The 22430-nt window shown below is 44.0% G+C and overlaps 2 protein-coding genes across 2 annotated transcripts; one reads left to right on the top strand and one right to left on the bottom strand.

Moving 5' to 3' along the window:
- Nucleotides 1-238: 238 nt before the first annotated feature.
- Nucleotides 239-14091, bottom strand: aldh16a1 (aldehyde dehydrogenase 16 family, member A1). Its single transcript, XM_029727159.1, has 17 exons — nt 13678-14091; nt 11717-11816; nt 11432-11558; nt 7093-7250; nt 6879-6956; nt 6481-6668; nt 5891-6049; nt 5457-5615; nt 4209-4365; nt 4044-4119; nt 3713-3818; nt 3400-3530; nt 3124-3291; nt 1918-2122; nt 1548-1733; nt 1293-1418; nt 239-1174 (listed from the first exon to the last, which is right to left on the bottom strand). Exons 1-17 carry the CDS (start codon nt 13762-13764, stop codon nt 1007-1009), a joined length of 2379 nt encoding a protein of 792 aa, XP_029583019.1. The 5' UTR covers nt 13765-14091; the 3' UTR covers nt 239-1006.
- Nucleotides 14092-14160: 69 nt separating this feature from the next.
- Nucleotides 14161-21055, top strand: baxb (BCL2 associated X, apoptosis regulator b). Its single transcript, XM_029727160.1, has 6 exons — nt 14161-14439; nt 14612-14642; nt 17292-17456; nt 19527-19665; nt 19778-19882; nt 20414-21055. The coding sequence occupies exons 1-6, from the start codon at nt 14418-14420 to the stop codon at nt 20555-20557; spliced, it is 606 nt and encodes a 201-aa protein (XP_029583020.1). The 5' UTR covers nt 14161-14417; the 3' UTR covers nt 20558-21055.
- The last annotated feature ends 1375 nt before the right edge of the window (nt 21056-22430 follow it).

Raw genomic sequence — 22430 nt, 5'->3', positions numbered from 1 at the left:
GAAAATAGAGTAGCACTGTGTAATGTAAAGCCACAGAAAACCAGCTGCCTGCCGCTTTACAGTGGGGAACGAATTTATAAACAGTTCAATTCATCATGGTATACAATTGAGGTAAAAAAAAAACATCTTCATGACCTTACACACACGCCAGTCATACAATCACTTCCTGAAAAAGCAATCTCATGACCAGCCCTCATGGACTAAGATGGCCTACTCCTTAAAAAGAGAGCACAAGATATTTCATGAGGTGATTATCTTTTTATTATGGCTTTTGAACATCAGAACTACATTATTTAGAATGTTTTTATCATATATATTTCCAAATGTCTAACTGGACATTAAGACTAAAACGTGAAGACTGCTCAGGCTAGGCCTACTGTTTCAGCATATCTGGCACGATTGAAGATCCCCACAAAAGGAATGTCTACTTTTGTGTTTGGAACACTACTACAGTTTAACATAATACGGTACTAATAGTCTAAAAATTGGTACAGTTCTACTAACTTCTCATGGGGGATAGAAGTCAACTTTTTTTTTCTTCCTCAATCTAAGCCCCTTATTGATAACATACAGTAAGGCAAAATTATGAAGGCATTGTTGGCTGACTAAAGCTGGCTTCCTGTAGAGAATGCATCACCGCCAGTGCTATTAAGGCATCAGATCGGGCATAGGAGCGCTGGAAGTAGAGAGATGTTATAACTGACTTCTATGTACCTGGTGTTATTTACCACCGAGTCGTCGGCATACAGTCCTCTGATGGGAGGAAACCACTGGAACATCCTAGAAGGTTTCATAGTCAAGTGCGTTACATAAAATCGTTCCCAGAATGCGACTAAGAATGACCCTTACAACCCCCTGCCCCCTTCACTTCAAATAAAATGTTCTTGTTTTAATATAGTTAAATCTCTCACTCTACTGTCTCCCATCTGTCTCCCCCGGCCTCTTTCTCTCTCACCTATTTGTCTCTTTCCCTCCCTCTTCCCCCCCCCCCTCTCTCTCTCTCTCTCTAAGCAGTGGGTATCCAGACACTCTTCCACTGGACGGCCTGTCTCCACATCTCTTCCTGGAGTGAGGCATGAGGCTGGGCCCAGTCTCTCCCTCCATCCTCCTCCTGGCAGTGAAGCCACAGGCTCTTCAGAGGGCTGGCACACGTGTGCTGTAGGAACTGGCAACCCTGTGTGTGTGTGTGTGTGTGTGTGTGTGAGAGAGATTACACAGCTCATTTATATACTCTACTGGAATGCAATTAAGTGCTATTTGTTGTTGTGTGAGTATACAGGGGTCAAACACACCTCCATACTCCCCCAGTACCATATGGCCTTGATGACACTGTGATTGGCTAGAGCCTGGGTCAGCTGATCTCTGCCACCAGTTATAATGCTGACCACGCCTCCTGGAAGATCTGAGGACTGGAGAACCTAGAGAGACAGGGAACAGGTGTGTTTGGCCGAAAATACATGCACACACACGCAACAACATACACAAGCAAGCGTGTGCACACAAGTACACAGTTGAATCAAAATGTCAGGGGGCAGGACAGAACTCACCTGGATGAACTCTAGAGCAGGCAGGGGGTACTTTGGACTGGGCACCATGACGACAGCATTGCCCATGGCAACAGCAGCTGCCAGCAGGGAGACCATAGAGAGGAGGGGGGAGGAGTCAGGGAGAACCACACCCACCACTCCTAGAGCTTCGGGGATGGACAGAGCCGAACCGGACTGTGGGACGGACTAGAAAAAAGGAGGTTAGAGAAGAGACACTATCTACAGTATGACCTCCTGAAGTGGAGAGGCTTTGTTGGTGGCCTGTGTGCCAGCCAGAGCGTTGGGGGTGCGTGAGTAAGTGTTGAACACAAACAGCCACTAGTATTATACAGAAGTAGCTACTATTAGGACAGAATACATAAAGTCTCACCGGAACTCCGCCCCTTTCTTTATCACAGCGGGCAGCCCAATCACAGAGCTGAGCGATGCTCAGCTCCACCTCCATGTCCGCCTTCTCCAATGAGAGGCCTGTCTGGGAGTGGAGTGACGCGGCCATGTCCCGTCTCATCAGCTCCAAGGTCTCAGCCAGAGAGAAGAGGCACTGAGCTCTGGCCACAGGGCTCTTCTTCATCCAACTGTCAGGAGAGCGAGATAAAATATACACAGCACACACAACATTATTAACACCTGCTCTTTCCATGACACAGACTGACCAGGTAAATCCAGCTGAAAGATATGATCCTTTATTGATGTCACTTGTTAAATCCACTTCAATCAGTGTAGATGAAGGAGCAGACGGGTTAAAGAAGGATTTTTAAGTCTTGAGACAATTGAGACATGGATTGTGTATGTGTGCCATTCAGAGGGTGAATGGGCAAGACAAAAAATATATAAGTGCCTTTGAACAGGGTATGGTAGTAGGTGCCAGGCGCACCGGTTTGTGTCAAGAACTGCAACGCTGCAGGGTTTTTCACGCTCAACAGTTTCCCCGTGTGTGTCAAGAATGGCCCACTACCCAAAAGACATCCAGCCAACTTGACACAACTGTGGGAAGTGGAGTCAACATGGGCCAGCATCCCTGTGGAACACTTGACACCTTGTAGAGTCCATGCCATGACAAATTGAGGGTATTCTGAGGGTAATAGGGGATGCAACTCAATATTAGGAAGGTGTTCCTAATGTTTGGTATACTCAGTGTAAATCACACACAGACTCAAATGCATTTTCTTTTCAAACTCCTTTCATGCCAGTCATTTCAAAGGAGAGATGAGAGAAGGCATATATATGTGATAGTCCATACTGTATAGAGCCCAGAGTAAGATTAATGCTCCACTAAACGTACTCTGTAACCGCCTTCACCACACCGCAGAGGGCTCTGCAAAGAGAATGTGGTGCTTGCCAGAGTTAAAGGGAAAAGGGGGACACCTAAGTGAGTTGCACAACTGAACGCATTCACCCGAAATATGTCTTCCTCATTTAACCCAACCCCTCTGAATCAGAGACCCCAATATGTCCCCGATTTGTCAGTATACAGGGGTCAAACACACCTCCATACTGCCACAGTACCATATGGCCCTGATGACACTGTGTCGGTGACGTTTCGTCGATTAAAAATCCAGCCTAGAGCAGAGCTTACCCAGGTTGGACCTTAATGGCCGCCTCCACGGCATTGCGAACGTCTTTCCTCCCCCCGTCAGGACAGTAGGCGAGGACAGTTCCCCCTGGTGCCAGGACACACACACTGCTGCCAGACTCAGACTTACACAGCTTCCCGCCCACATACTGCAGATAGGAACGAGGGGTACTGAAGGAGAGAGAAACAGGAGGGAGGGAAAGAGGGAATTAAGAACATTACAAGTGACTGAATAAGTACAAAAGCAACTTTAAAAGAAGTCAAGGAAGACACACACACCTGGATGAATTAGATCCCTCTGGAATGATGGCCGATGATGCCGCCGTTCCGAACTTGGGGTAATCAACAGAGGCTGGAGAGGAGCGGGTTAGAGGAGGAGAGGAGGAAGGGCGGAGGAATTGGAACAGACCCTGGAAAAGAGAAGGAAAGAGTTATTTAGGAGACACTCAGACATAAAGGCACACTGTCTACAAGCAACCTATAGCCCGACACTCTAGAAGGCATGTGTGAATATCAGAAAAGATTGGATAATTACAAGCATTATCAACAAAATTCCCTCTGGACAGGGACAGAACATGGCTATTGTCCATACCTCCTTCCCTCCGTCGATGCAGTTGCCACTCTCCTTGTGGCCAGAGATAGGCAGGGAAGGGTCCATCACAGAGTGGGAGTTTACCCACACTGCACCCACAGACAGGCTGGGGAGAGAGGTTCGAGGAAGGGTTAATAAGGTGTGTATGTGTTATATCTCATAGTCCATTATTTGTCAGGTGGCTTCTGGGTGATAGGAATTATACATCTAACGCAGAGAGGACACACCACACTTAAATGTTTTCAGCCATGGTGACTTGAGATTAATATTGAGAGACCAAGATAGTGTGTGTGTGTGTGTGTAAGTATGGGTGCATTTGTGTGTCCTGTACCTCTTGGCAGCCTCCAGGGCCAGAGTTAGGTCTTCAGTCCAGAGAGAGGCAGCCTGGCCGTGAGGGCTGTGGTTCCCTGTCAAGACAGATAAAACAGATGGATAGATGAGTGTTTCATTAGTGGTTGGTGTGGTCATAGAGACAGTATGGTGTGGTCCTCCTTACCCAGAGTGACGCCCTCCCCGTGGCTCCTGAAGGAGAGGAGGGGTAACAGAGGGCCGGGCGATGGGGTCACCACACAGGAGCAGGAGGGGGCTACTCCACACAGCACCGTGGGGGGATAGGCAGCACCGGAGGAGGGCGGGGGACACGGCTGGATCAGCTGATACAAGCAAAACACAATTAGGTGACCATTTATTTTATTTTTAAAGGTAATTTTTATTCATTGTGCTCAACACCATATCTAACAAAATGATGGTACAAACAAAGAAAATGCAAATGACAAAAAGCAAGATGAAATAGTCCAAGATGCAATTTCGAGTTGCAGTATTTGGAACTTGCATTGGATTTACTGCCTTCAGGTCTTCTTGAAATGTTATGACTATTTTGCTCACTGCAGTGCTTGTTCAAAATACTTGTACAAAATTTGGCCCTCCTATGGCCTAATTGATATTGAGTGACTGATGTCCCCCACCTATACTAAGGCTGCACGCTATGAAAGTGACACGTCATTTACCAGGAAGTAGCCTTGTAGTTTCACTTTTGTAGGCTTTTTGAATGGTCTTCAAGTCAAATATGTCATAAAAAGGCATTTAAAGTAGTATGTTTCTCCAAGAACACTAATATAATTGTGTATCTAAAATGCCCCCGGTTTCACACATTTTCTGATATACTGTAATCGTCAAGCCCATAAAAACATGAGGGGACATGACCCAGAAGTAAAGCGTAACGGGCGGTTACTTTCACAGGTTATAGTTTGTACACTGAGTGGACAAAACATTAGGAACACTTCCGCTTTCCATGACATAGACTGACCAGGCGAATCCAGCTGAAATCTATGATCCCTTATCGATGTCACCTCTTAAATCCACTTCAAATCAGAGTAGATCAAGGGGAAGAGACAGGTTAAAGAAGGATTTTTTCAGCTTTCGGACATGGATTGTGTAGGTGTGCCATTCAGAGGGTGAATAGGCGAGATGAACTATTGGAGTGCCTTTAAACGAGGTATGTTAGTAGGTGCCAGGCGAACCCGGGTTGAGTGTGTCAAGAACTGCAATACTGCTGGGTTTTTCACGCTCAACAGTTTCAGGTCCAGCGCCCAAAGGACATCCAGCCAACTTGACAACTGTGGGAAGCATTGGAGTCAACATGGGCCCTTAACAAGGCACTGAACCCTAATTGCTCATGTAAGTCACTCTGGATAAGAGCGTCTCCTAAACGACTAAAACGTTAAATGTAAATATCGTGACTGACCGTGGCCCCCTGCTGTTGGGCCTCCTGTACTGCAGCGTCCACCAGCCTTCGGTCTCCCTCGGCCAGGAGAGGAACACTCTTCATCCCTGCCATCCGAACCTTCAGACGGGCTACAACACTGTCCAACACTGACTCCTGGACACACAGCATCCACTGGTACTGAGGGAGGAGGGTGAGAAAGAGAAAAATAAAGATATGGGGGGGGGGGGGGCTACTGAGTCATTGAGAGGGGGCTTTAAATGGGGGCTTTAATTATTTTATTGATTTTGGAGCGAGGGAGAGGTACAGATTGTACAGTATGACCAACACTGACCACCTGTGGCCATGGTTCGGATTGCATCTTGTTCTTTCACCGGAATCTCGATTCATTCAATGATTTTGCTTTAGAAAAAAAAAAAAAAAAACGAGTGAGAAAAGAAAGCCATCTGTGTCACCTCTCTGTTCTTCTTAAAGGCGGTCTCTATCACTCCATCCACGGCACTGTCGATATCGGCAGACTCAAAGATGACGAAGGGACAGGTGGCTCCGAGGGAGAGGGAGAGAGAGACGGGAACACCCATGCCTGCTGTGGCCCTGCACAGAATCTCTCCATCCTGAAAAAGCAGGAAAGAAGAGATTGGAGGGAAGTTACTAGTTAGTGTGAGAGAGAGAGAGAGAAGAGGAAGTTCAATCGAAAGCACACACACACACACACGCGACTGTCACGGGACAACTGTCGAATTCACTGCCGCGCTAACCGGAAAACGTTCACGTCACACAGCTAATTGCAGTCCCATTACATTTACAGAGAATTCTGGTCATTTGGCAGACCCTCTTATCCGGAGCGACTTACAGTCAGTGGTTTCAACTAGGGCAGATAAAACGACAGCATATCACAGTCACAGCAAGTGAAAACATTCCTCGATAAAGAAGTTATCAGTGAAATGAGTGCTAGTAAGAAGATGCACGAGCAGACGCATACAGGAACAAAGATGCATAAGCCCTACTGACTAACACACTGGTTTGAGTGTGTGTGTCCCCCCACCTTTTTATTGCCACTGTAAGTGACATAGCTGACGTGCGGGTTTTGAGACACTTTAGAACCCAGTGACAAAACGTTGCCCGTCACCACATTCAGCACCCCCGCAGGAAGTCCCGCCTCCACAAACAGCTGAGCCAATAACAGAACAGGAGGCGCTGTCCCCGCGCCAGGGATCGCCACCACTGCGTTGCCTGGGAAACAGAAACGTTAAGGTCACAAAACGGTAGAGTAAAGCTTTACCTTCCCGAAGGGTATCTTTGTCAGGGTAGAATGTGACAGGGTCCGTTTTGATACTTTTTTCCCCCCCATGACTTTCTAGGAAATTTACCTTTGGTCGTGTTGATTAGATAGCCTGGATCTGTAACTGTGTGTGTGTGTGTGTGTGTGTGTGTGTGTCATACCCATGGCCAGTGCAGGCAAGACTTTCAGCATGAGAGAGTAGAGAGAACAGTCGTCAGAGACAACCACTACCACCACACCTGAAAGACACAAACACAGAGTACATTCAACACACTTCACAATCACAGCTGTACAATACTCAAGGAAAGATCTCCACTACGTCCACACGGATTAAAGATTCCCTTACAAACGCGCGCGCACTGCGCACGGCCTTACCGCGTGGTGTCCAGTCGGGAATGAGTGAGTCTCTGAGCTGAGCCCAGCCGGAGTAGTACTGCAGCAGTCTGACCAGTGCTGAAGGGGAACTGGGAGACCGGGCCAGGTCACACAGCTCTGACAGACACTGACCGTGTCTCTGGAGGCCACTCACCAACCTGACACACACACACACACACACAAGCACACGTACACACGAAGAGACAGACGTTATACAGATAATACAGAACATTTCTCAAAATGCTAACTTGAATTTGCCCGGCATAAATATTAGATATTCAATTGTGATCTGTAGTGTTTGTGTTTATGGTTGCCTTCATTTTTAATGTGCATTGTTTAATCAACTTCTTGTTGTTATTTCACCTTTATTTAACTAGGCAAGTCAGTTAAGAACAAATTCTTATTTACGATGACGGCCTAGGAACAGTGACTACCTTGTCAGCTCGGGGATTCGAACTTGCAACCTTTCGGTTACTAGTCCAACGCTCTAACCACTAGGCTACTCTGCCGCCCCAGCTTATCAGGAATAGAAGACAGGAATCTAATTTTAAAAAGGTTTTATTATCATTGTTAAATTAGCTTACACATTTGGCTACTTCTCCAATCAACTAGCTAATTGTTTGGATTCAAATACCAGACTAGCTAGATCGTCATCTCAACTCATCTACCACGGACAGGACCGAAGTCTGCACCAAAACATTCAGAAGTGGCAGCACACTCATTATGATTCCGCAGAAGTTTTGCAACATATTAAAACAACCCCCGTGTGAGAAGCTTTGAGAACAGCCTCTTTCAATATGGGACCCGGTACCAGACTTTTTAACAAACTTCTATTGCGTGCACTCCTAATGAGTGCAGTAGAACATGCACACCAGAGTTGGATGATAAAGGACACTGGGCCTCAGGGCAACTCCCAAAGTCATTCAGCTGAGGTCTTTTGAAAACGCAAGATCCATAAACAACAAGAGCTTTTACTGCTGAATGACGTGGTCGCTGATAGAGGTCTGGACTTTCTGCCTCATTGAGACTTGGCATCAGCGCAATGAGTATATCTTCCCTCAGCCAATGCGCTGCAACTGGCTACACCGACCTGGGACGGTCCTCTCACATCCGGATGGGGCGGTGGATTGGCCGTAAATCTACAGGACTGACTATTGTGAAGTCTACTCCAGTACCGGCTGTCTCGTCTTTTGAATGCGTGGTTTTCAAGATCACCGGATCTGCGTCAGTACTGGCTGTGTTGATTTAAAAAACGTATATAATAATAATTATATTAAAAAAATTAAAATCTGCCTCAAAGCTCAACTGTGACTTTCTTGCTGAACTATCTGAGCTACGAACACTGCCAAGTCTTGTGCCCTGCTATGCTGGTGTTTGGTGATTTCAACATGCATGTCGACTCCCCTGACTGCAGTCTCTCTACTGGCCTGGCTGATGTTCTGGATAACTTTGGACTCCAACAGCATGTGGACTTTGCCACCCACAACAAAGGCCATTGCACTAGAGCTGGTCTGTAATCAGAGGCGTGGATCTGGCCACACTGGATGGAATTATGCCAGGCCTGTCCGACCACAAACTCATCACCTTCACCCTAGCTATTCCTCTGCCCACTCAGCCCAAGAAACGCTCTATTCGGGTTAGGAGTAAAACTACACAAACACAGCCCAGCTTACTAAATCCATCTCCAACCTGCCAGTTACTGACTCTGTGGCTCAATACAACACTGCCTTGGCCTCCAAACTTGATGAAGTTGCTCCTTTGAAAACATTTCCCCCCCCATATCTTCTCCCCGGTACAACGAGGAGCTTACGCTCTCTCAAAGCAACTGGCCGTCATCTAGAACGGCAGTATAAGAAAACTGCGCTAACTGTACACGTGCCGATGTTAGAGCGACATCAGAAAGACTACAAACAGGCCTTAAAGCTCAGACATCCTACTACTCCCAACTGATCAGCAACGGCAGTGGAAGCTATTGGGTGTCCTCTCCTACTGGGAGCAAGCTCCTCCGGCCTCAGCCTCCCCAGAACAGTGCAATCAATACCTGTGCTTCCAAAGCAAAATTGAAAACGTCAACAACACCATTCTGTCCTCTCCAGCGCCTGTGGTTGATCTAGCCGGTCCTCTGCTCCCTGAGTCAAGGTTCTCCACAGTCACCGCAGCTGATGTAACCAAGCTGGTTAGAACAAATGAGGCCCAGCACTTGCTCACTTGACCCTGTCACCACCTCCCTTGTCAAGACCTGTTTACCTGCTCTGGAGCCTTTCTTTCACGGAAATCATCAACACATTCCTCACCACTGGATGTGTCCCTCCTCAGCTCAAACTCGCTGCAGACATACCAGTACTTAAAAAGCCTGGTTCTGACCCCGACAACCTCTAGAACTACAGGCCCATCTTCAACCTGCCATTTCTGAGTAAGCTTATCGAACATGCTGTGTATAGCCAACTTCAACGCCATCTGGCCACTCACAACCTACTCGAGCCCTTCCAGCTGGGCATCAGAGCTGGACACAGCTCATGAATGCCGACTCATGAATGCCGACTCATGAATGCCGACTCATGAATGCCGACTCATGAATGCCGACTCTGGGGCTGCCAGCACCCTCATAGTACTGGACCTCAGTGCAGCATTCCAGTCACTGTTAGGGCTGGAGAGTCTCTGGCCTCGTTTAAGGCACATGCTAAAGACAGAGCTGTTCAGAAAAGCTTTCAAAGACCTATGTTAATTCTGTTCTCCTGACGACACCTGTATATAGCTTTGATTGTGGTCCGCTTACAATGTTCTGTGTTTCTGATTGTTATTCATTTATTTTCTATTATTTTCTTCAGCGTCTTGGGTGAGAGAAGCACTTTACATTAGTTATTATTAGTGTGTATCTCAGTGAACCCTAGACAGAGGTAAAGGGGCGTATCAGTGAACCCTAGACAGAGGTAAAGGGGCGTATCAGTGAACCCTAGACAGAGGTAAAGGGGCGTATCAGTGAACCCTAGACAGAGGTAAAGGGGCGTATCAGTGAACCCTAGACAGAGGTAAAGGGGCGTATCAGTGAACCCTAGACAGAGGTAAAGGGGCGTATCAGTGAACCCTAGACAGGGGTAAAGGGGCGTATCAGTGAACCCTAGACAGGGGTAAAGGGGCGTATCAGTGAACCCTAGACAGGGGTAAAGGGGCGTATCAGTGAACCCTAGACAGAGGTAAAGGGGCGTATCAGTGAACCCTAGACAGAGGTAAAGGGGCGTATCAGTGAACCCTAGACAGAGGTAAAGGGGCGTATCAGTGAACCCTAGACAGAGGTAAAGGGGCGTATCAGTGAACCCTAGACAGAGGTAAAGGGGCGTATCAGTGAACCCTAGACAGAGGGAAAGGGGCGTATCAGTGAACCCTAGACAGAGGTAAAGGGGCGTATCAGTGAACCCTAGACAGAGGTAAAGGGGCGTATCAGTGAACCCTAGACAGAGGTAAAGGGGCGTATCAGTGAACCCTAGACAGAGGTAGAGGGGCGTATCAGTGAACCCTAGACAGAGGTAGAGGGGCGTGTCAGTGAACCCTAGATAGAGGTAGAGGGGAGTGTCAGTGAACCCTAGACAGAGGTAAAGGGGCGTATCAGTGAACCCTAGACAGAGGTAGAGGGGCGTATCAGTGAACCCTAGACAGAGGTAGAGGGGCGTATCAGTGAACCCTAGACAGAGGTAAAGGGGCGTATCAGTGAACCCTAGACAGAGGTAGAGGGGCGTATCAGTGAACCCTAGACAGAGGTAGAGGGGCGTATCAGTGAACCCTAGACAGAGGTAGAGGGGCGTATCAGTGAACCCTAGACAGAGGTAAAGGGGCGTATCAGTGAACCCTAGACAGAGGTAAAGGGGCGTATCAGTGAACCCTAGACAGAGGTAAAGGGGCGTATCAGTGAACCCTAGACAGAGGTAAAGGGGCGTATCAGTGAACCCTAGACAGAGGTAAAGGGGCGTATCAGTGAACCCTAGACAGAGGTAAAGGGGCGTATCAGTGAACCCTAGACAGAGGTAAAGGGGCGTATCAGTGAACCCTAGACAGAGGTAAAGGGGCGTATCAGTGAACCCTAGACAGAGGTAGAGGGGCGTATCAGTGAACCCTAGACAGAGGTAAAGGGGTGTATCAGTGAACCCTAGACAGAGGTAAAGGGGCGTATCAGTGAACCCTAGACAGAGGTAAAGGGGCGTATCAGTGAACCCTAGACAGAGGTAAAGGGGCGTATCTGTGAACCCTAGACAGAGGTAGAGGGGCGTATCAGTGAACCCTAGACAGAGGTAAAGGGGCGTATCAGTGAACCCTAGACAGAGGTAGAGGGGTGGCGCGTAGCTACCTGAGTAGGGTCTTGGCTCTGAGATGACAGGGGACAGCACTCCAGGCCTTGAAGCCACTGGCCCCAGAGGACACAGACAGGGATGCATCCTCATCCACAGCACACACAGTACTACACACAGTACCACCTAGGGAGGGAGTGGGAGGAAAAACATGTCAAAATAGTATTTTATTGATGATGCATTTAAAATATAACAGAAAACAGTGGGCAGTGGAGGACAAGAGACATAGATAGAACAACAATATTACATTAAGGGGATAGCTCCCCTGTAGGTTCTCTTTATACCTGAAGAGTCGGTCACATTGCATGTCTGTCTGTCTGCAGAACGGACAAACTTTCCATCGATGAACAGGCCGAGAGCACGAGACTGAGACTCAAGCCAAGCCTGAGGAAAGATAGAGCTTACATCAGTGTGTTTGAGAGAGTAGGCTATACAATGGAGGATAGGGGATTTTTTTTTTTTTTTACATACATACATACATACAGTTGAAGTCGGAAGTTTACATACACTCAGGTTGGAGCTCATTTTTCAACCACTCCACAAATTTCTTGTTAACAAACTATAGTTTTGGCAAGTCGGTTAGGACATCTACTGTGTGCATGACACGAGTAATTTGTCCAACAATTGTTTACAGACAGATCATTTCACTGTATCACAATTCCAGTGGATCAGAAGTTCAAATACACTAAGTTGTCTGTGCCTTTAACAGCTTGGAAAATTGCAGAAAATTATATCATGGCTTTAGAAGCTTCTGATAGGCTAATTGACATCATTTGAGGCAATTGGAGGTGTACCAGTGGATGTATTTCAAGGCATATCTTCAAACTCAGTGCCGCTTTGGTTAACATCAAGGGAAAATCAAGACCTCAGAAAGAAAATTGTAGACCTCCACAAGTCTGGTTCATACTTGGGAGCAATTTCCAAACACCTTAAGGTACCACGTTCATCTGTACAAACAATAGTATGCAAGTATAAACACCATGAGACCACGCAGCCGTCATACCGCTCAGGAAGGAGATGCATTCTGTCTCCTAGAGATGAACATACTTTGGTGCGAAAAGTGCAAATCGATCCCAGAACAACAGCAAATGACCTTGTGAAGATGCTGGAGAAAACAGGTACAAAATAATCTAGATCCACAGTAAAACGAGTCCCATATCGACATAACATCAAAGGCCGCTCAGCAAGGAAGAAGCCACTGCTCCAAAAGCGCCATAAAAAAGCCAGACTACGGTTTGCAACTGCACATTGGGACAAAATCGTAGTTTTTGGAGAAATGTCATCTGGTCTGATGAAAGAAAAATAGAACTGTTTGGCCATAATGATCATCGTTATGTTTGGAGGAAAAGGGGGGAGGCTTGCAAGGTGAACAACACCATCCCAACTGTGAAGCACGGGGGTGGCAGCATCATGTTGTGGGGGTGCTTTGCTGCAGGAGGGACTGGTGCACTTCACAAAATAGATGGCATCATGAGGTAGGAAAATTATGTGGCTTTATTGAAGCAACATCTCAAGACATCAGTCAGGAAGTTAAAGCTTGGTCGCAAATGGGTGTTTCCAAATGGACAATGACCCCAAGCATACTTCCAAAGTTGTGGTAAAATGGCTTAAGGACAACGCCAGGGTTGTAGGTTCGATTCCCACGGGGGACCAGTACGGAAGAAAAAAAAATGTATGAAATGTATGTATTCACTACTGTAAATCGCTCTGGGTAAGAGTGTCTGCTAAATGACTCAAATGTAAATGTAAAAAGCGTGTGCAAGCCAACAAACCTGATTCAGTTACACCAACTATGTCAGGAGGAATGGGCCAAAATTCACCCAATTTATTGTGACTACCCGAAACGTTTGACCCAAGTTAAACATATTAAAGGCAATGCTACCCTAGCAAAAACGACATTTCTGTTAGGTGGTTAGCTGTTGAAAGAGTCAGACAGACTGCTGTTCTCTACAGAATATCCCACCCAACTTGATCCCCAAGACCATATCTCACATGACTGCCTTTGAGTTAGTTACCGTAATATACTTCACATGGTAATAGCCAGCTAACATAAATCCTATTATCTAAAACATGATGTAAAACTTGACGAGAGATAAGTTAAATGTCATTACATGGGTGAAATTCGAACAAAATGTTCTTTATTTCGAGTAAATTGACCTCGAAGGTATGCGTCTTACTACTACTTAGACCTATGCAACCAATATCTCGACTCTTGTGCAGCAAATACATGTTTTTTTGGTTTTACCTGAGCAGTAGCTGTGCTGGAACTACTCGGTCCGTACTCCATAGATTGAAAGATATCGTGTATTGTCTTGGAGGTGCTGCCAGCCATTACACAATGTTGCAAGAAGTAACTTGTATTGATCAACAAGAATACTATATATCAGACACTGGCTTGCTTGCTTGCTCTGTAATCCGTCAGCGTGCTAACCAGAAATAATGCTAGCTAGCTTTGCTAAATCTGTGGTCTGCGAGTTCAGATATCAAAAGAAAAGTTCCCCGCGACGAACTGCAACGTGTTGAATAAAGAAGGAATGTTCTGCCCTGTCGCACTAACTCTCCCCTACTTTACTGGCTTCGTCGCTGCCTTCTTTGCTTTAACCAGTCGGACTAAAATCAACTAGCTACCATGTTGTGTACAGTAGTCAGTTTCTACACGGACACATTAGCGTGTGGACCCATGTTGACAATGCGCATGCGCCGATTGTCTCCGTTCGTTTCTCGTCTGCTCTCCACTTTCGTTTTGCTGTCTGGTCTTGTTATTGTCTGTGGTCTTATTTCTTGCGCTTGTAGATTCTGCATATTATCTCTAAGGAGTGTAATATTTTCTTAATAGAGATAAAACAGCCACAACCATCGTCTGTCAAATAGAGCTATAATAGTTTTATGTTATAAGAGAATAACTACAATTGCGATACTGAAGTTTTCTGAAGTTAGTGATAGTAGCTAGCTAACGTTATCGTTCTGGCTGTGTGTGGACTGCCAATGGCGTGTGTAGAGACATCAGGTAGCTAGCTTGCCAGTGGAATGTCTCATCACTGCAACAACGTTACCAAGTTATCAGTACATTGTCATTGCAAGCTATCATGATTCTGTTCTATTTTACATTTATATATATATATTTTTTTATGTTGATTAGATCTAAGCTGATTTTGGTTAATGTTTTATTTGTTCTACAGATTACAGAGTAGGAGCGGTCCTGCTGAATAGGTGAGTTTTACTTTCACAGATAGAAAATAGAAAGACGCATCATATCGACACCTAGCTGTAAACCTGTGGCTGACCCTGTGCTGCTTCTAGTGGTGGGATAAGTACCCAATTATCCTACTTCAGTAATAGAAAATGACTCATGTCTAAGTGAGTCACCCAGTAAAATACTACTTGAGTAAAAGTATTTGGTTTTAAATGTACTTAAGTATCAAAGTAAATGGAATTGCTAAAATATACTTACAGTTGAAGTCGGAAGTTTACATACACCTCAGCCAAATACATTTAAACTCAGTTTTTCACAATTCCTGACATTTACTCCTAGTAAAAATTCCCTGTCTTAGGTCAGTTAGGATTACCACTTTATTTTAAGAATGTCAGAATAATAGTTTAAAGTGACTTTCAGCTTTTATTTCTTTCATCACATTCCCAGTGGGTCAGACGTTTACATACACTCAATTAGTATTTGGTAGCGTTGCCTTTACATTGTTTAACTTGGGTCAAATGTTTCAGGTAGCCTTCCACAAGCTTCCCACAATAAGTTGGGTGAATTTTGGCCCATTCCTCCTGACAGCTGGTGTAACTGAGTCAGGTTTGTAGGCCTCCTGGCTCGCACACACTTTTTCAGTTCTGCCCACAAGTTTTCTATTGGATTGAGGTCAGGGCTTTGTGATGGCCACTCCAATACCTTGACTTTATTGTCCTTGAGCCATTTTGCCACAACTTTGGAAGTATGCTTGGGGTCATTGTCCATTTGGAAGACCCATTTGCGACCAAGCTTTAACTTCCTGACTGATGTCTTGAGATGTTGCTTCAATATATCCACATAATTTTCCTGCCTCATGATGCCATCTGTTTTGTGAAGTGCACCAGTCCCTCCTGCAGCAAAGCACCCCCACAACATGATGCTACCACCCCCGTGCTTCACGGTTGGGATGGTGTTCTTCAGCTTGCAAGCCTCCCCCTTTTTACTCCAAACATAACGATGGTCATTATGGCCAAACAGTTCTATTTTTGTTTCATCATACCAAAGGACATTCTCCAAAAAGTACAATCTTTGTCCCCATGTGCAGTTGCAAACCGTAGTCTGGCTTCTTTTAGGCGGTTTTGGAGCGGTGGCTTCTTCCTTGCTGAGCGGCCTTTCAGGTTATGTTGATATAGGACTCGTTTTACTGTGGATATAAATACTTTTGTACCTGTTTTCTCCAGCATCTTCCAAGGTCCTTTGCTGCTGTTCTGGGATTGATTTGCACTTTTCGCACCAAAGTACATTCATCTCTAGGAGACAGAACGCGTCTCCTTCCTGAGCGGTATGACAGTTGCGTGGTCCCATGGTGTTTATACTTGCGTACTATTGTTTGTACAGATGAACGTGGTACCTTCAGGCGTTTGGAAATTGCTCCAAAGGATGAACCAGACTTGTGGAGGTCTACAATTTTGTTTTCTGATGTCTTGGCTGATTTCTTTTGATATTCCCATGATGTCAAGCAAAGAGGCACTGAGTTTGAAGGTAGGCCTTGAAATACATCCACAGGTACACCTCCAATTGACTCAAATGATGTCAATTAACCTATCAGAAGCTTCTAAAGCCAAGCCTGTACTTTTCCAAGCTGTTTAAGGGCACAGTCAACTTAGTGTATGTAAACTTCTGACCCACTGGAATTGTGATACAGTGAATTATAAGTGAAATAATCTGTCTGTAAACAATTGTTGGAAAATGTACATGTGACATGCACAAAGTAGATATCCTAACTGACTTGCCAAAACTATAGTTTGTTAACAAGAAATTTGTGGAGTGGTTGAAAACGAGTTTTAATGACTCCAACCTAAGTGTATATAAACTTCCGACTTCAACTGTAAGTATCAAAGTAAAAATAGAAATAATTAAAAATTCCTTATATTAAGCAAACCAGACGGCACAATTCGTGTGTTCAATTATTATGATTTTTTTACAGATAGCCAGGGGAACACTAACACAGACATATATTACAAGCAAAGCGTTTGTGTTTAGTGAGTCCACCAGATCAGAGGCAGTAGAGATAACCAGGGATGTTCTCTTGAAAAGTGTGTGAATTGGAGTAAAAATAACATTATTTTCTTTGGGAATGTATTGAAGTAAAAGTTGTCAAAAATATAAATAGTAAAGTACAGATACCCCCAAAAACTACTTAAGTAGTACTTTAAAGTATTTTTTACTTAAGTACTTAATACCACTGGCTGCTTCCAGCCTCTTGCTTGGATGTGTATGCGTGTGTGCACTTTCCATGGGGTTGGGAATTGACAAAACAGACAGAAAAAATATGATGTATTCTCTACGTTATCAGCTAAGTGCAAGGAACAAATGAAAACCGTCAGACACTGTGTGTCGTGACAACAGCAGTTAAGTTGGACACACAGTAGCCAATTTTTTAATTTAACTAGGCAAGTCAGTTAAGAACAAATTCTTATTTACGATGACGGCCTAGGAACAGTGGGTTAACTGCCTTGTTCAGGGGCAGAACGATAGATATTTACCTTGTCAGCTCGGGGATTCGATCAAGCAACCTTTCGGTTACTGGTCCAACGCTCTAACCGCTTGGCTACATGCCGCACTCCCCAGCTATGTGCTCTAAGAAGGAGTGGTTCTGGACCAGAATGCTCTCTCATCCCCAGAGTGATGCAGGAGCAGCTGGATGAGGTGTCATCAGACGTCCCGGTAGTGGTCTCCACAGAAACCCAGGAGGTGGAGAGTGATCAGGAGCAGAAGATTGTGTCACAGCTAGCTATGATGATACGGACCATCGGAGACGCCGTCAAGAAGGACGGGAAGCTGGACGAGTCAGTTGCCATTGCTTTGTGTTTTACAGTACCTGTTCAATTTCTCAAACTGTTATTCATGTAAATTCACATTGATGAATTTGATGCAAAGACTACCCAGCAAACTGGGAACATTCCCATAACATTATCTAAGAATCACATTAAGTTCTAGTTAGGGCTTTATCTAACATTAGCCTTTTTTACTTCAGAAAATGTTTTAAATTAAATATCCTTGGAATGTTCTCCTAACATTCACTAAAATGTTGTGAACAATATTTGTAATAATCACAACAGGACATTCCCCAAATGTTCTCATTTAGATTTCCAGGTAATGTAATAACAAAAACTAAATGTGATCTGGGAACTTTCTTGCAACATCAGGCAAATGTTTTATACAAACACTGTATAATCATCAGCACAACTGGACAGTTTTTGTGTTATGAGAACATTTGCCGCAACCTAACAAATGTTCTGGGAACTTTCACAGAACCAATTTTGGTTTGCTGGGTAGGTAAAGAAATATGAATATAGAGTGCACTACCGGTCAAAAGTTTTAGAACACCTACTCATTCAAGGGTTTTTCTTTATTTTTACTATTTTCTACATTGTAAAATAATAGTGAAGATATCAAAACTTTGAAATAACACATACGGAGTCACGTAGTAACCAAATAAGTATTATACAAATCAAAATATATTTAATATTTGAGATTCTTCAAATAGCCACCCTTTGCCTTGATGACAGCTTTGCACACTCTTGGCATTCTCTCAATCAGCTTCACCTGGAATGCTTTTCCAACAGTCTTGAAGGAGTTCCCACATATGCTGAGCACTTGTTGGCAGCTTTTCCTTCACTCTGCGTTCCGACTTATCGCAAACTATCTCAATTGGGTTGAGGTCGGGTGATTGTGGAGGCCAAGTCATCTGATGCAGCACTCCATCACCCTCCTTCTTGGTAAAATAGCCCTTACACAGCCTGGAGGTGTGTTGGATCATTGTCCTGTTGAAAAACAAATGATAGTCCCACTAAGCGCAAACCAGATGGGATGGCGTATCGCTGCAGAATGCTGTGGTAGCCATGCTGGTTAAGTGTGCCTTGAATTCGAAATAAATCACAGACAGTGTCACCAGCAAAGCATCCCCGCACCATAACCCCTCCTCCTCCATGCTTTACGGTGGGAAATACACATGTGGAGATCATCCGTTCACCCACACTGCGTTTCACAGACACGGCGGTTGGAACCAAAACTTTCCAATTTCGACTCCAGCCCAAAGGACAAATTTCCACTTTAGTAGTGGTTTCTTTGCAGCAATTTGTGCATGAAGGCCTGATTCACACAGTCTCATCTGAACAGTTGATGTTATGTCTGTTACTTGAAGTCATTTATTTGGGCTGCGATTTCTGAGGCTGGTAACTCTAACGAACTTATCGCAGCAGAGGTAACTCTGGGTCTTCCTTTCCTGTGGCGGTCCTCATGAGAGCCAGTTTCATCATAGCACTTGACGGTTTTTGCGACTGCACTTGAAGAAACTTTCAAAGTTCTTGAAATGTTCCGTATTGACTGACCTTCATATCTTAAAGTAATGATGGACTGTGGTTTCTCTTTGATTATTTGAGCTGCTCTTGCCATAATACCAAGTAGGGCTATCTTCTGTATACCCCTCCCCTTGTCACAACACAACTGATTGGCTCAACGCATTAAGAAGGAAAGAAATTCCACAAATTAACTTTTAAGAAGGCATTAATTGAAATGCATTCCAGGTGACTACCTCATGAAGATGGTTGAGAGAATGTGACGAGTGTGCAAAGCAGTCATCAAGGAAAAGGTTGGCTGTTTGAAGAATCTCAAATATAAAATATATTTTGATTTGCTTAACACTTTTCTGGTTACTACATGATTCCATATGTGTCATTTCACAGTTTTGATGTCTTCACTATTATTCTACAATAGTAAAAATAAAGAAAAACCCTTGAATGAGTAGGTGTGACCAAACTTTTGACTGGTACTGTATGTGTGTGTTTCCGTGTGTTAGTTTACAATGGTCTAAGTCAGTAGTCTAATTCCTACTCTGATTCCTACCCTACCTCCAGTGCGATAGATGGAATGGTGGGGAAAATGACCAGCAAGACCAGCTACTGGAAGTTGGTAGAAAATGTATTTGAGGACAGTCAAATCACCTGGGAGAGAATTGTTGTGCTGTTTTACGTAGCAGGGAGGATAGCTGTCAAGGTATGTTATACAGTGTTCTTGTTACTTTGTTATTATTATTATCATTGGACGTGCAGTACAATCAGTGTGTGTGAGCGTGTGTGTATTAAATCAGTCTTTTCGTCTCTGTTAGGTGGTGATTGCTCACATCCCCCAGTTAGTGAAGGACATTCTGAAGTGGACTCTGGAGTACTTCAGAAACAAATTACTGGATTGGATCCAGAAACATGGAGGATGGGTAAGATATGGATACCATCAGAGGCTGACCCCAAGTGTTTCCCCTTTGTATTAAAATAAACCAAATTGCCAATATTCTATATAATATTCTATATAAACTTGGTATTGGTTGTAGAGTAGTGGCGCAGCGGTCTATGCACTGCATCTCAGTGCAAGAGGCGTCACTACAGTCCCTGGTTCGAATCCAGGTTGAATCACATCCGGCAGTGATTGGGAGTCCCATAGGGCATTGCACAATTGGCCCGGGTTTGGCCGAGATAGGCCGTCATTGTAAATAAGAATTTGTTCTTAACTGACAACCCTAGTTAAATAAAGGTTACATAAAAATAGATGATGTGGTATTAACTATTGTTAGAGAAAACGGAACTTGGACTGTCATTGATTTCTCTTTCTTTCTGCCCTCTTTCTTTCTCTCCATTTTATTTCTCTCCCCTTTATTTTCTCCCCCTTTCTCCTCATCTTTCTTTCTTCCCCCTCTTTCTTCTCCCCCCCCCCCCCCCCCCCCCCCCCCCATCTTTCTCTCTCCACCCAGATGAACAGTTTTGCTGAGCTGGCACGTGTGCAGGTGGAGAAGATGTCCTCTATGAACACCTGGTCCTCAGGGTTCATCCTGGTCTTCCTCGGAGGTGTCATACTGGGTAGTGTTATCACCTGGAGACTGGCCAGGAGGACCTGACACACACACACACACAGTTCCACTCAATTGTGTGACATGACACGCAAACGCGTGGGCGTACACACACACACACACAAATACATTTGTTTATCTAGTCTATGTATTATTAGTTACCTACCTTCTGGTTTGCTCAGGATAAATAAGATGACCAGATGCTGCTGAAAGTGGTGTTGGAGAGCCAGTAGGAGGCAATGTTTCCTCTGGTCAAAAAAAAAAAAAAGAAGACATCCCAGTGCAAAGATTGGGGGCATTCCCCCTTGTAGGGTGCTGTCTTTTGGATTGGACATTAAAACGTGCCCCGACTCTCTGTGGTCAGTAAAGATCCCATGGCACTTATTGTAAGAGTAGGGGTGTTAACCCTGGTGTCCTGGTTAAATTCCCAATCTGGCCCTCATACCATCACGGCCACCTAATCATCCACTGTAACTATTACCCAGGTGGTTGCTGTAAATGAGAATGTGTTCTCAGTCAAACCTACCTGGTAAAATAAGGCTTAAATAAAAGAAAACTCATTTTTCCACATTCTGTAGTGTTACAATGTGGGATTAAAAGGGATTTAATACATTTATTTTTGTCAGTGATCTACACAAAATACTCTATACATCTCTGCACTTAGCAAGAGTGTCATCTGTACTGCTATTTTAGTCATCAGTTAATCTGACTTTTCTATCATCATTGATTTAATTGACTTATTTCAGTAATTTGAGGGTTTTCGGTATAGTTGTCTAATGTTGGTATAGCAAATTATTCTGTTTTAAACACTATTATTGCACACACAATGAGTCCATGCAACTTATTATGGGACTTGTTAAGCACATTTTTACCCCCTGAACTTATTTAGGCTTGCCATAACAAAGGGGTTGAATACTTATTGACTCGAGACATTCCAGCTTTTCATTTTTTAATAATTAGTAAAAAAAATCTAAAAACATAATTCCACTTTGAAATTATGGGGTATTGTGTGTGGATCAGTGACACAAAATCTCAATGTAATCCATTTTAAATTCAGGCTCTAACACAAAGGGGTGTGAATACGTTCTGAAGGCACTGTATATATTGACCTACAGTAAAGAAACCAAAGTGTTGGGGCAGAGCTCAGTACATTTTGTCTCACTACCCTTACGGGAAAAAAATACATGAATTTCACATGATCACGTGTTTAACATGTGATCTTATGGGAAGTTAATGTGATAACATGTTAAAGCAACACATGATAATATGAAATTGCAAAATATCAACATGTGATACTATGAAACTACACCTCACAACATTTGAAAGTCTTTCACGTGTGAAACTGCAATTCACATGTGAGGTGAAAACATGATATTCTCACATATGAAAGGGTGGTGTGAACTCTGTTGAACACATGTGAACAAATGGTTTCACATGTGAAGAACTGAGCTCGCATGTGTCTCTTTTTGTTTTGAAATGTGAACATTTCAGCTCAACATGTGAACAGTCATTTCACGTGTAAATATGATTTCAAATGTGAAAATGTGATTTTCACATGTGAAACTGCAACAACAACAAAAATGTATATCACATGAAGTGTTCCAAAACCACATGGTTTCAAATGATTTCCCATGTGAAATAAAATGTTATATGTGCAAAATGTGGAAATTTCACATGTGAAATCATGTGGTTTTTCCCATAAGGGTATATCATCATGTTTGTTGGTATTCTGCTAGACTAGGGTATCTGTGCCTGAAATGAGAAACCAGTGTAAGCCTAACAGACAGCCAAGCATCATGTTATGTGATTGGTTTTAACAGAATTGCCATATTATTTTTCAATACAATATTATACAGAAATAATGAATACCGATTGAATTTTTTTTAAGTTTATGAAAATGTCTGAAACATGTATTTTGATA

The sequence above is a fragment of the Salmo trutta genome, chromosome 32 (genome assembly GCF_901001165.1).
Source record: "Salmo trutta chromosome 32, fSalTru1.1, whole genome shotgun sequence".
NCBI classification, from domain to species: domain Eukaryota; kingdom Metazoa; phylum Chordata; class Actinopteri; order Salmoniformes; family Salmonidae; genus Salmo; species Salmo trutta.
This window is presented reverse-complemented; position numbering and strand designations above follow the sequence as displayed.